At 37.2% G+C, this 13,047-nt stretch overlaps 1 protein-coding gene across 4 annotated transcripts in view; it reads right to left on the bottom strand.

Annotated features, from left to right (window-relative positions):
* arhgap24 (Rho GTPase activating protein 24) overlaps positions 1 to 13,047 on the bottom strand; it is an 80,123-nt gene that overhangs the window by 7,074 nt on the left and 60,002 nt on the right. For 3 of the 4 annotated variants that reach the window (XM_015376427.1, XM_015376429.1, XM_015376428.1), the window contains 3 exons: positions 9,681 to 9,803; positions 3,417 to 3,624; positions 842 to 974 (listed from right to left, as the gene is read on the bottom strand). In XM_015376427.1, the coding sequence (XP_015231913.1) occupies positions 842 to 974; positions 3,417 to 3,624; positions 9,681 to 9,803 (464 nt within the window). Of the gene's footprint in view, positions 1 to 841; positions 975 to 3,416; positions 3,625 to 9,680; positions 9,804 to 12,764; positions 12,909 to 13,047 lie in introns of those variants that run through there. The other variant, XM_015376430.1, reaches the window with a different exon arrangement.

Genomic DNA, 13,047 nt, shown 5'->3' with positions numbered 1-13,047 from the left:
CTGTGAGAATCGCTTTCTTGTATAGGAACAATTAAACTGATTAGAATGAGAAGATGATAGAACTAAATACAGACTAAAGGATGAAAACCTGAGGTTGCAGAAGACGGCAAACTACCTTTGAGCACAGAAACTACCTAAAAAACAGCCAGATTTATAATGCAGTTGTTTAGATCAGAGCACCGTCTTGTCTAAGAATGGTCCAGTCAAAGCCCAGACCTTAATCTTGTTGACAATCTCTAGGAGAATTCTGAGATTACTGCACGCCTATGGAATTGCAAAGCTAGAGGAGCTGTACACCAAAGGACTTTCCGCTTTAAATACAGCAAGATGCTATTTGACAGAGCAGCTACTCACCTACTAGATTGACTGAATTCAAGTCCATGCCAAACCTTTTATATTTGTTTTGAAGAAATTGGAAAACTATAATTTTACTTCCAACCCACATCGATGCCCCATCTGAAGACATATGCCACATATACTCCTAATAAAATACATGGAAATGTGTGGTTGTAAGGTGACAAAATGTGAAAAAGGTTCAAGGAGTCTGAGAGCTTTTGAAGTATATGAAGTAGTTATCCGCAGGTTATTCCTTCCTTTAAAGCCGCGTGATGGATGAAAACAGTATTTAAAACCATTTTAAGTGGCAGCTTGGTGTAATGATGTAGGGGAAGCCAGACAAAGTTACTAGGTAAGGCAGAGCAGAGAAGAATTAGATTGAATAGGACTAAAGAAAGGGTTTTCAGAGCTTGCTTTTTATCAACTAAACCCACCTTATGTTTGGACAGAGGGATGATGGGAAATATACAAGGTAAAAAGAGAAACTTTATTTCATATTTCCTACCATTTCATCATCTTTGCCCAGGAGTTTTGCGTTGGCCAGGAACTCTTCATATTTCATGAAGGGGATGACTGGCTCAGGTAGCTCTCTGAGGTACAGCTTCAGTAGGGAAGCTACCGTATGCACGTCTGTGTTACTGTAAAAAGAAAAGATAGTGAGAATACTGGGACTGTAATATTATCTATGGCATAAAGCTTCTAAACAAAGAGAGATTCTTTTGTGATAAGAATTTCTATACCATCACATTTCTGTTCAATATCAACATGAAACTCCAAGACGGCGGCAATAGAGATCGATAATTAAGTAAAATGTATTGGTTTCATGTGAAACACATGTATGAGGAGCTGACTTTGTGCCTCACTTGACACACTGACCAGTTTCCCTCCGTGTCCATCTATCCGCTGCACTACTGCGTATTACTATTCTGCTGTGTTGGGTTTTCTCATATTGGCCAGGCTTTATTAAGTATTTTCTTAGATGTTAAAATTTTACAAGGGATGAAAAGGGAACCCAAGGAATACTTATATTTTTATAACTAATAGTTTTCTCTTTTAATATTTCTTTTAATGAGTTGTTGTAGACATAGAGGCTGGCCCAGGAAGAATCTCTTGTAGCAGTCTTGAAGACACAGGTTCTCTTTGGCGGCCTGACGAAGAGGACAAGGTTTTTCCATAATGTTCATGGATATATTTTATACATAATAATCTCTAGAGGTTCCAGAGGATCCAGGTAAAACCTGTAAATTACCTTTTCATTCAGGTCAGGTGTGCGGCGGCAGGGAAACAACATGTAGGACGCTTTGCCCTGAGGACCAGGGTTAAGAAACCCTGCTCTAAAAGACCATTTTCTCACATATATCAGCAAATACGTAAGTCAATGTGTTTGAAAAACACAGTGTCTTCCGCCATTGCGCTCATAAAAAGTTTGTGTATTGGTTTAATATCAGTGTACCGACCTGCTACCCTCAAGTGTGCTAATAAAATTTCTAGGAGTTCCAAGAACAGATTTATCAAAATCATTTATCAAAAAAGATCTAAGCCCTTTATGTCAAAGGTTTTAGGATAGAACCATCAGGTGTTTTTTTTAGATTTTTGTGATTCTAAGCAGGATGTTGAATTCAGTGATTCCTTTAATGTCATCTGCATACCTCAATAAATGCATACATACTCATGCATACCCTAGTCCTCTGGTGCTGCAGGTTGCATTCAAGTCTATTTAGTTAGATTTATTTCTTCTAAAACTAGAATTAAACTCTAAGACGAAGCCACGTTTTTATTTCCAAACAAATAAACAAAGGTTCTCATAAAATAAAGCTATTAAAAATTTTGTCATCTCCACATCTTAGTGTGTATTTCTTCATACTGAAAAGTCAAACATTTAGAATTGTGTTCATAGCAAAAAAAATAAATCAAAAAACCTGTTCCAGCCAACTGTTATTTATATAAGCACTCCTGTATTCCCACTTTGCAAGATTTAGACTCTGTTTAGCCTGAAGTACTGAGATTTATACTCACTCTGTATAACAGGTCCCTAAAATCTTATTACCTGTGTTACACATTGAACCCTTTGGTCACCTGGTATTAATTATCCACACACCAGACTGCTGGGGTATTTGCAAATCTTACTTGCTTTTTTTTATTGACATATCTAACTATATGTTACTAAAACAGCAAATACTCTCTCTTGATTATATTAGTATTCTATCTATCTATCTATCTATCTATCTATCTATCTATCTATCTATATTGTTTGAATAAACTCAAGAGGTAATTGAGAAAAAAATGCTCTATTCTTTATTGCTTATATGTGTTTCGTTAAATCTCTGCACTATACAAACAAACAAAATAAACAGGAAACCTGGAATTTGAGGGTTACTAAAAGAGAAGTGCAGCAAGCACTGGCTTGTTTGGATGATCTTCCATGAAAAAACGACTTGGATTATGAGATGATAGTGATCCAACTAGGGGCAGGTGGTGATGCCGGCAGGAGGTTATGAAGGCTAATCAGGGAGGAGGAAGATGGAGTCATTGCCAAAGAGCGGCAAAATAAAGATAATGAAAACCTGTATTTCACATTGTGTCCTTTATGCATCACCCTGACAAAAAAATGTATAGATAGTTCGGGTAAAGATGAAGAACCTATAATTAATGTTATGCATAGATTAGTGCAGTTTCTTTTTCATTTATATATACCAACAGAAGTATTTGATTAGACCAATTCATCTTTACAGTAAATTGAGAAATATTCATGCTTTTGTATTCAAACTAACACTCTGCACCACAGGTACACTGGGGAGTGTTGGCCTAGCGGTTAGAGCAGTGCTCTTGTTCTCTGAGAAGGTTGCAAGTATCCGGGTCGATCCCCACAGGCTCCACTCTGGGTCCCTGAGCAAGACCCTTAACCCCACACTGCTTCCTGGGCACCGCACTGCTCCCCAAGGGGATGGGTTAAATGCAGAGAGTGAATTTCCCCATTGTGGGACAATAAAGGGATTTAGATTTAAATTAGATTTAGTTTAGGTAAATACAAGCTGTATATCTCTGCATATTGAGTTTGTATTCTTGTGTTTTCTCCTCACCAATCAAATGATGGCTTCTCCCCACAGTCGAAGGCATCCTGCAGCTCTTTAACAAGATTCGCCTGTCCTGGGAGTCTGAATAGACCCTCTTCTTGAAGCCCCCACTGGCGAATGAAGTCAACGCACTGCTCAACTAGCATTGGGGCGAGCTTGTTCCCAAACCGGCGCTCATACCGCACCGTCTCCTCCAGCTTCTGGCCAAAGATCCCTGAAACATATGAAAATTGTTAATTGCTAAGGTGTGAGGGAAAGTGATATTTTGATAAACAAGTTCTCTAATCCACAAAAGATTAACAGGCTTATAAACATCGAGCTCCTTTCGTATTAGTTTTAATGTCCATTTGCAAACTAAACCTCAAGAATTTTTCCTCCAAAGCTATTGACAAGCTTCAAGCATAAAATGGCATGGATTTTGGACCAGCCCTCTTGGCTCAATTTCTAGATCTCATGTAAATTAGCTGGCTTTGTAGCTCAGGTGGTGCTTTGAATCTAATGCACAAATTCCTAATGGAGTTGAAGTTGGGCCTAGGCGTGAGTTTTGGTAGGTGATTTGCGATATGATATGCATCACGATACCTGGGTCACGATGCGAAACTATAACCATATTGCAGTATCACTATGTATTGCGAAATTTTTCCAAGCTATCAAAATTAAATGTATAGATAAAAAAACAAGTACTGTATATGTTCATCAGAAGATATTGATCAATTATCCACTGTGACTGCTTCAACTACAGATATTGAGCTGCGCCGCACAGGAAAAGGGCTCCAAGGCACTATCTGCCAGAGTGGTAGTGTAGAAAGGTTGCCTATTTTCCCTCGTTTTGCTTTTTTAAAATCATTATTAAGCACTGAAAGATGGATATTATATTGGACAGCCAAAAATCACCATATACTGCCAAATAGATTTTTTTTCCCACACCCCTGGTTGGGCCTATACCAAGATACATTTTACCTGCTTCATTTGCTCCAAAACCAATTTCAATATGTTTTTTGGGAATATTATTCCATTTTGTTACAGTTTTCAATTACAAACTGTTGATTTGAGGTGAAATTTGAAGGCACATCTCAGGCCTCTATATTTCACCTACATTTTAGATGCACCAGTATGACTGGTACAGTAGCTCACAATGTTTCCTAAGCCCGAGTCGCAATGTTGTGCATCTATCAGTTTTTTAAGGGTACAGAAAGACAAAACGTTGTAGGAAAATAATGACTGGACATCACCTTACTAACCATTAATGACCAGATTGGTAGGTTGCTTCCAGTATATTTTGCAATATATATAAAACACTCAGGTGTTGCGTGCCCTGCATAAGTGAACCAATACTGAAGGATCAATGCACATCTCTTAATTTAAACATCTATTTAAACAAGGGGTGCCCTGGTCTGATATTGATATTGGAACTGGTCTGAAAATGGCAAAAATCTCCAATGTAAGCATTTATTTACACAATATTATTGCATCTCATGTGTATGTATCAACAGAAGGGATTAATGATGTCTTCTAAAGAGATTTGGATCTGCATACTTTTTGAGGCTTTAGATACAGATTAGCTATTCGCACGCATACAGACACATGGACACGGTACTAGGAGTCTCATGGGCCAAATTAGACAAAGATTATCAGGGGCCAACGTCATAATGCAAGCACTCAAAAAACATTTCTTAATGGATTTATCATAGATCACGGAGATTTATCTCTTCTTGTTAAGCATTTAGTAACTGCATTATGTTTGCTGCTAAACCCACCTCTCTAAACTCATTGATAAAGTTGTAGTATGACCACACAGCAGATGTGTGGTCAGAAAAAAAGATTAAAAGTTGTGAAAGAAAACAAAAGCAGGGAAGCAATACATAGAATGCATTAATTTCCCTTTTACTGTCAGATAGTACAAAAGTTCTCATTTACTTGTAAGCAAAATAATGGTTGACCCAAATTCATAAAAAAAAATCCTTAAAGTTTTTGTTTTACCTTCAAAACAAAGATCAGCTGATGTTTTCCAAAACATAAACCATGGAAACTCCTAGACTGACAACCAAACAAATGTCTAAATAATAGAAAGTGACTGAACACAATTTGATCCCTCCAGATGTTCAAGTTATGAGTGAAGGAATGTTTTCACCGGGTCACATCTAACAGCTAATGCTTCGGAGTGTTTCTTTCATGCATGTTTCCTTTTCCTTCTGGACAGGTTGTTCTAGCAGCAGACCTTCAGCACATAGGAGTGATACTCTGCAATAGCTTGAAGGTTTCATCAACACTTTCAGTCCCTGTCAGTCACACATAGTTGCTCCTCCCAGGCAAAAATCCATGTGGAACGAAAATTTGTACAACTGGTGTTTCATTTTGTTTTTATTGTGAAAATATGTCTTTAACACATAGTCAGATCAAGTTTTCATGGACATAAGCTGTGAATGACTTTACATAAAAGAGAAATAAAGCATTATTTGTTAAATGCATTATAAGGTATTGCTGTTCATAAAGAATAGGAGCTAAAGCTCAGACCTTAGAAAAGTGAAAAAAATATCAGGCATGTTCTAATGGAAGGAAAGCTTTAGAACAAAATAAAAGCTGACTAAATCTCTCTGACGAATGCACCGTAGAATATGATTTATAACAGCAATACAGCTAAAGTAAAACTGCACTACTTCCAATGACTTTGGTAATTATTTTCTTAGTTTCTTCAACAACTATAGCTCAGAAAAATGTAGTTTTACAAGTTACAGATATATTCAGAATGTAACCCCAAGCCATAAACTGGTTAAATAGTTAATGGTTGAATGCAAAATTTAACAAAGAAGAAATGTTCATGTTTAATTCTGAGTATTCATCTGTAGTTATCTATATAAACAGTTTATTGTAGATATCATGAACTTTGTTGTCATCAGGGCTAATTTGCTTCGTAGCCAGCAAGAAACTAAAAAAAGAAGGACAGTAATTTCTTTCTCTGTTCAGTACAAAAATGGCTTTGTACAAAAACAAATGATGAATAACTTCATCTGAAAAAATTCTAGTGAACTTAAAAAAAGAACCCTTAAAAGTGCCCCCATTACTAAAAGCAGAAATGTAATTACCATGAAACAAATCTCCAAGGATCCAGATAGAGAATCCACAGCTGCACATTTTTTTCTATGAAATCCAATCACTGTCCTTCCTGTTTCCCCGTTGATCGGTACTTTCTGGAGGACTCCAGTTAACGGGACTTGGTTTTGAGCCCTCTCTCTTTGTCCAGCAGTCCGTTCAAACTTTTAAATATTGCAGCAGTCCTATTCAGCCTCTCAGGTCTCAGTCGATCACTGCTGCCGCTGCAAAATGGCTAAAGTCTGTCTGTGCTCTCTGTATGCATGTCTATGTGTGTCAGAGTGAGGGGAAGCCCGGCTCGGCTCAAACATGGAGCCACCTTTCCTGTGGCATCTTTGACAAATGGCTCGTCCTTTTGAAGAGCAGTCAACTGCAATAGACATCAAACTCCCTGCACTGAAAACAGAGGGGCCAACTCGGCCTCATCTATTCTGTTCATCAGTGAGGGCCGCCTAAACCGCCTGTCTGGTTACAAATGCTGTACTTGTGTGCCTCCAAAGCATAATCTAGGCCAGTCAATAATAAGACTCGCCAGCCGGCAGGAGACTCAATAATCAGCACACTAACTTCAACAAAGTCAGAGAAAAATTACTGCATAAATGCCTATAGCTTTTTCAGGGACGGGGTATTTGCTGGTTTCATTTACATATTAGTTGTAATTTTTTTAGAAGAGGCAATGGAAAAAAAAGACAATATTGTGAATGGTGCTATAATCACTACTGATCTTAATGCTCAGGAAACGAGAAAAGCTCCTCTTCTGTGTAACGATAACTTGCGGCATTTCGAAGGACGCAACTTGCCCAGAACCAATGAAATCATGATCTGTTTCCAAAGACCTGGTCCTTTCTTTGCACGTTAAATAAGAAATTTAAGTCAATCAAACTTTTCTAGTTTTAGAACAAAAAGGTTTACAGGGTCTTAAGCTAAAATTCAATTCCAAAAAGTGATGGAATATGTCAAGGGTCAAATTGTTATTGTCAGTATATAAATATCAAACCTGTGTGAACTCTAATATATTTATGGATTTTCTTTCCCCAGTTACATTCTCACATAGAGCTTTTACTTTGAAAACATTTTAAAACACATTTAAATATATCCAGTGTCTGATGCTTCAGGTACTTATGCCGTATATAACTATTTCCCTATTTGTATTTACCTGATTGGGTTTGTAGTGAGGTGCTCAGCTTCCTCCTAACAGAGTTTATATTCTCAGCATCATTTACTGCCCCTCAGTTCAATTCAACTAGACGTGAAAGTAGGGCTGTTTTACTTTAATGGACAAAGCAATGATCAGATGTCATATTGAGTCCCTCAGTGAGTGGGTTTTATAATCTGAAACTAAATGAACTGAAATAAAAATTATTTCATCAAGTTAAGCTAATAATTATTATTAAGTATGGCAGATTGAGATTAAAGTGTTTTTTATTCTATCCACAACAAGGCAGGTTACTGTTAAGATGTAAAGGAATACATAGAATAAGTATAAAAAAGGCACTGTTTTGAATGTAGAAGGTGCACTGTGAAGAAAAAGGATCTACAGCAGAACAGCAGCAGGTCAAACATAACCTGACAGTAGTCAGATTGGATGTGCAGTTATCAATCTGCAATGGCTGCCGTTCAGTCTGTCCATGAAAAGGAGAGATGTTTAGTAGAATACTTTGAGCTGGTTTGGTGACGTGCCAGCGAGTACCCACCTTCCATAATATGCTTTCAGCCAATCGTAGCAGCAAGTCGTGATGTTTTCACAACTAGCAGATAAATTAAACTTTTTCCAAATCTTGTCGGAAGATAAGCACAGACATTTTTCACATCTACAAATGCTCAAAGTGCTTCTCTTGGCTCCTTTTTTAAAATGAGAAATGGTTGCTATTCTAGCTTAAACTGATTCAATGGGCTCTATGCACAGCTCCACTACTTCCTGAATTTAATGCAGCTCCTTTGTTTCCTGTCTTTCATTACTGGACGAACTGTTTAATCCAGGTTTGTCTGGCCAGTTACTTAGGTCATACACACCTGGATTAATCAGTGCATCCAATCATGAAAGACAGGAAACAAAGGAGCTGCATTAAATTCAGGAAGTAGTGGAGCTGTGCATAGAGCCTATTGCAGTCACCCGACAGGTGAGTCCTCCAGTGTGGAGGACTCACCTGTCGGGTGTTTATAATGTTTATAATGCCTTGGCAAGGCAAACACTGCTGGAATGTCATTGGTCCTACTTTGCATGGTTACGAGAAGGACATATTAACAGGAGTCTTTCAAGATGGGTTTGTTGTAGGACTGAAAACTCAGATCTTGTGACAACCCAGCTTGCAGCACAAGGTTAGGTCAAACATGAATTAAGCAATGTTTAATTATGTCGGCCATACGCTGTTCTTTGCATAACATAATCCCATCAACAGCGTCGCAAATAGCCGACTGGGTATTTCTTTATTCAGCTTTAAGCCACACATTCAAATGGCACAGCACAATAATATGTGGTTGCGCACATATTACTGCAGATTCGTCATTGCTGATATTAGACGGCTTTTGTTTCCTGTGGGCGGACTGGGCATCAAAACTAAGATTCAAAAATAAAACAATTGAACTACTCCAGGAGAACTGAAAGGCTAGAACCGATTATCAGTGCTACACAGCATTTCAATGTCCAGGGTTTCAGTTTTTCCATGACGGAAGCTTGTTTGTCCAGAATCCATTGTTGGGGTACTTTACAGTGACCTTTGCGTGAAAGAGTTCCCATTTCTACGATGATGCATGAAGCTGCATGCTAGCTGCAACTCTTTCGTCCTTTCCATCTGGCCAAAACCCACTTCAAGTGTATCACCACCACATAAAAGACTAGTGAGACAACATTTAGTGCCTCACTCTTGTTAAGTGTGATGTGACTAATATTGACCGCCTCTACGATTAAGAATTCTGTTTTGCTAAAATGTTATTTTCTTGCAAATGCAAACAATTACCCAACCTTAGTCTTTTTTTACCCTTTTTTCTGCATGTTTTAGGTTTTCCCCCTGTCTCCACACAACTGACTAACATAAATAAATGATTAGCATTCCTCTGCATCCCTAGGTGGCTGATGAGGGAGTCATCCAGTCAAGTCTAAAACATGCAGGACAGTTGGTCCAGAGGACAAGGGTTGAAGACCTCTGGGTCGAGTGAAACAAGGGCTGCATTAATGCTAACCTCCACCAAAAGGTGCCCAGATGACCCTCCGAATCGTCTTCACCCAATCCTCCATGTCATTCTGGGTGCTGGCCATAAGTAGGTAGGTCTCATGGTTGGTTGTCATCCGCTCTCTATCTCCCCCTGTTTAAACAATGACAAGGGAAAGAAATCAATATGACAGATTAAAAAACACGCTTTAAAAAGCTAAGTTTATCTCTTTTTCTGCAGCAGATCTAGCGTACAAGCACATATTTTTACTGCTAGTAATATTGTGTAAAAGGTTTTTATAAATTCATTATTTATCCCCAAAAATGGTGGTTGTAACCTAACATTTACAATTAACTCCCAAACAACTGTTTTTAATCTATGGCTTTCTGTTTCGACACAATATGAACATAAAACACAAGCTCATTCTCTTAAATATGGGGAAGACAGGAGATCATTTTAGAAAAGTATGGCAAAAGGCTTTGGGGAAAAATAGCATACATTAGCAAAACTGAAAGGTAAAATTCAGCTTTAAATTGGTTTATTATTGGGTGAATTTAGGTCATAAAATGTCACATGTCTCTCTGCTAGTTCCATTTATCCTGCATTCAATCATGAGGGATTCTGCTCCATTGATTGTATCCTGGGATAAGGTCTTCCTCTGCCAAACAAAATCTGAATATACCGGTAGGCATAATGCTGCATAACAGGCCAGAAAAGAGGCTTAGTTCTAATCTTTAAAACGACATGTCTTTTATTTTGATTATTTAAACCCTGGTGAATAATTGATTATGGGGAGTTCTAATAAGTTTGTGAATCAAACTGCTAACTTGATAGGATCACAACAGCACAGCCAGTCATGGCAATCTAGCTAAACAGTTCACAGACTCTGAGTTAGGGCTGGACTAAATTTAGAATAAAACGTTGACTGAGAAATGTATGCTCACTGTCAACCCTGATGGGATTTCATTGACAGTTACAGAGGGCCATGTGGTCTTCACATCTGTAAATCTTCCTTTACAATTTCAATGCAGGCTTTTAAAAATGACTACCTACAGGTTAGAAGCTTCAACTTTTTGATTTGTCACTTTTTTGTCACTTTAAAATCAATAACTGCATGGTGAGTGTTATATGGTGTTTTTTTTACATCCTGAGATCAAATTTGCTTTTTTATTTACTATAAACTGCATTTCGTCAACTGTGTGACAGATCTGTGGGACAAATGTTCAGAATTGTATTTATTTGCTTGTTTTCACCGCCTTCCAGAGTTGCTATTTCTAAAATTTTTTGCAAATTCTTACACAATGACTATAGAAAGGATTCTGAAATACATTTTTAAACCTTTGCAAAACACAACAATAAACCACTTTTATGTATTTGGTGCCATTTAAAAAAAAATCTGAAATCTTTTATGGGGAAAGTTGTAAGGATGGGTTAACTGTAACACAAATATGTTGCATATCTCTGAAGGATTCTTGGTTGTTTACATCCAGTCACTTTAGACACTGTCTAAACTATCCGTTTAAAAGCACAGTATATTGAAACAAGTTTTCAACAATTATAGCATTTAATAAACTATTACCATGCACTTTATAAATATTCCTTTACATTTTAGGTATACTTGTATAATGACAGAGCCAAAAGTAAAGGAAATAGTGAAAGCTATTTAAAAAAATAATAAACATTTGGTTTGGACTAATATGAAATAATGAATGGTAATAGAAAATAAGCAAATGTAATGACTAAAAAGAAGAAATAAAACAGAAAGAACAGCGGAACTTTAGTTTAAAATTTAAATCAGGCATATACAGAGCTAACTAATAATTATATGTCCAACATATAGTAAATATTGAATAAAATACTAGATCATGCGTTTCAGTAAGTGTTACATAATTCTTACTCTCTTATTACTTGTCTTTGGGGAAAAAGCATTACGTGTTATTGGTTAGTCACGGTTTTTGAAACACTCTTTGAGTATTGCAGTTGTATTACATTTCAGCAAACACGATCAAGATATATTATTAAAAGCAATCAATGTTTTTGGTTAATTTCTAATCAACAGTCATGAAAAACATGACAGCTTGAGCCCCGCCCTCCCTTACTAAAACTAGAGGCATAAAAAAAAAGACAAAAAAAAAACATATGTAGAAATATATTTGCTTTTTTGAAGCAAGAACAATATTTTAAATGTGTAAATATTTTAAGACTAAAAGAAAGAGAAAAACTGAATATAGCAACACCAAAAAAATACAATTTTATTTCATGAATTAATCATATTTACACTATACATATATTGATCAATTTTATGCAGAAATATTACATATTAGTGGTACATTAATTAGTACCTAATATCTAATTTGTTGATATAAAAAGCCAACCAATGAATAAATAGTAAATTAAACAATACATTTGAGGGATAATTTAAAATATCTATTCACAACCCTTTGTAAGCCTATTTGTCAACAATAAACAATCTAATAACTAGAAGTCATTTTTTTCTTAAAACAAGTGTATTTGTTCTTGAATTGAGGAGGTAAGACAATTTGCAAATGGAAAAAGACATTTAACTTTAAAATAAGAAAAGACAATTGCATTGTCATATTACAAGTGCATATTATCTAATTTTAAGAGTAAAAATACTCAATCAATTTACATACTCAAATTAAGAGTAAATAAACTAGATTGAAGAATTTTTTTTCTTACTTCTTGAAGATTTTTGCAGTGTGTGCCCAAGTGGAGAGTCATGCATTAAGTCTAAGTAGTCTAATGGTCTCCCTAACTCCTCCAGTGATCATTCATCCTCAGCTATTGATTGCACCCAGCTGCTCCCAATGATTCATTAATTAATTAACTGCCTACACCTTGCAGTGAAAGCATTTCATTCATCTTCACCAGTATCGAACACAAACGAGAGGGATGTCCATTGTAGATTAAATGTATAAAAACCGTCTTACTAAAGCTGAGCGCCTGCTTTTATGATTTACAAACAAAAGGCAGCTCCGGCTCTCCTCCGCACTTCCTTCCTTAAATCCTGTAATAGTTTCTTTTCCTTCCACATCCCTCCAACAGTGTTTCGGTTTAGTCCCGCACAGAGAAGCCATAAAAGCGCGTACTGACCGGGTAATAGAGCCGCTCACTTGCTCTCGCACATGGAAGTGATTCTTGAAGTGTTGGAAAAAAGCTCCGCGGCTCCAGCTTTTACTTTGTTTGTGACCTAAAGAGCTCAGCCCCGCACCGTTTCCCCGGCATCCACCACGTGACCGGCGCCGCGAGGTGGCAGGTCATTGTGTGCGTGATTTAGCGGGTGAGATGGTGAACAGTGGCTGCGCAAGTTTTTTCACGGTCTAAAAGCCATGCAGTGGCGGAGCTAGATGGGGGGCCAGGGGTGGCCATGGCCACC

Source organism: Cyprinodon variegatus, unplaced genomic scaffold (assembly GCF_000732505.1).
Source record: "Cyprinodon variegatus isolate N-32 unplaced genomic scaffold, C_variegatus-1.0 Scaffold134, whole genome shotgun sequence".
NCBI classification, from domain to species: Eukaryota; Metazoa; Chordata; class Actinopteri; order Cyprinodontiformes; family Cyprinodontidae; genus Cyprinodon; species Cyprinodon variegatus.
The sequence above is the reverse complement of the archived record's forward strand: the minus strand, read 5'-3'. Positions and strand labels throughout refer to the sequence as shown.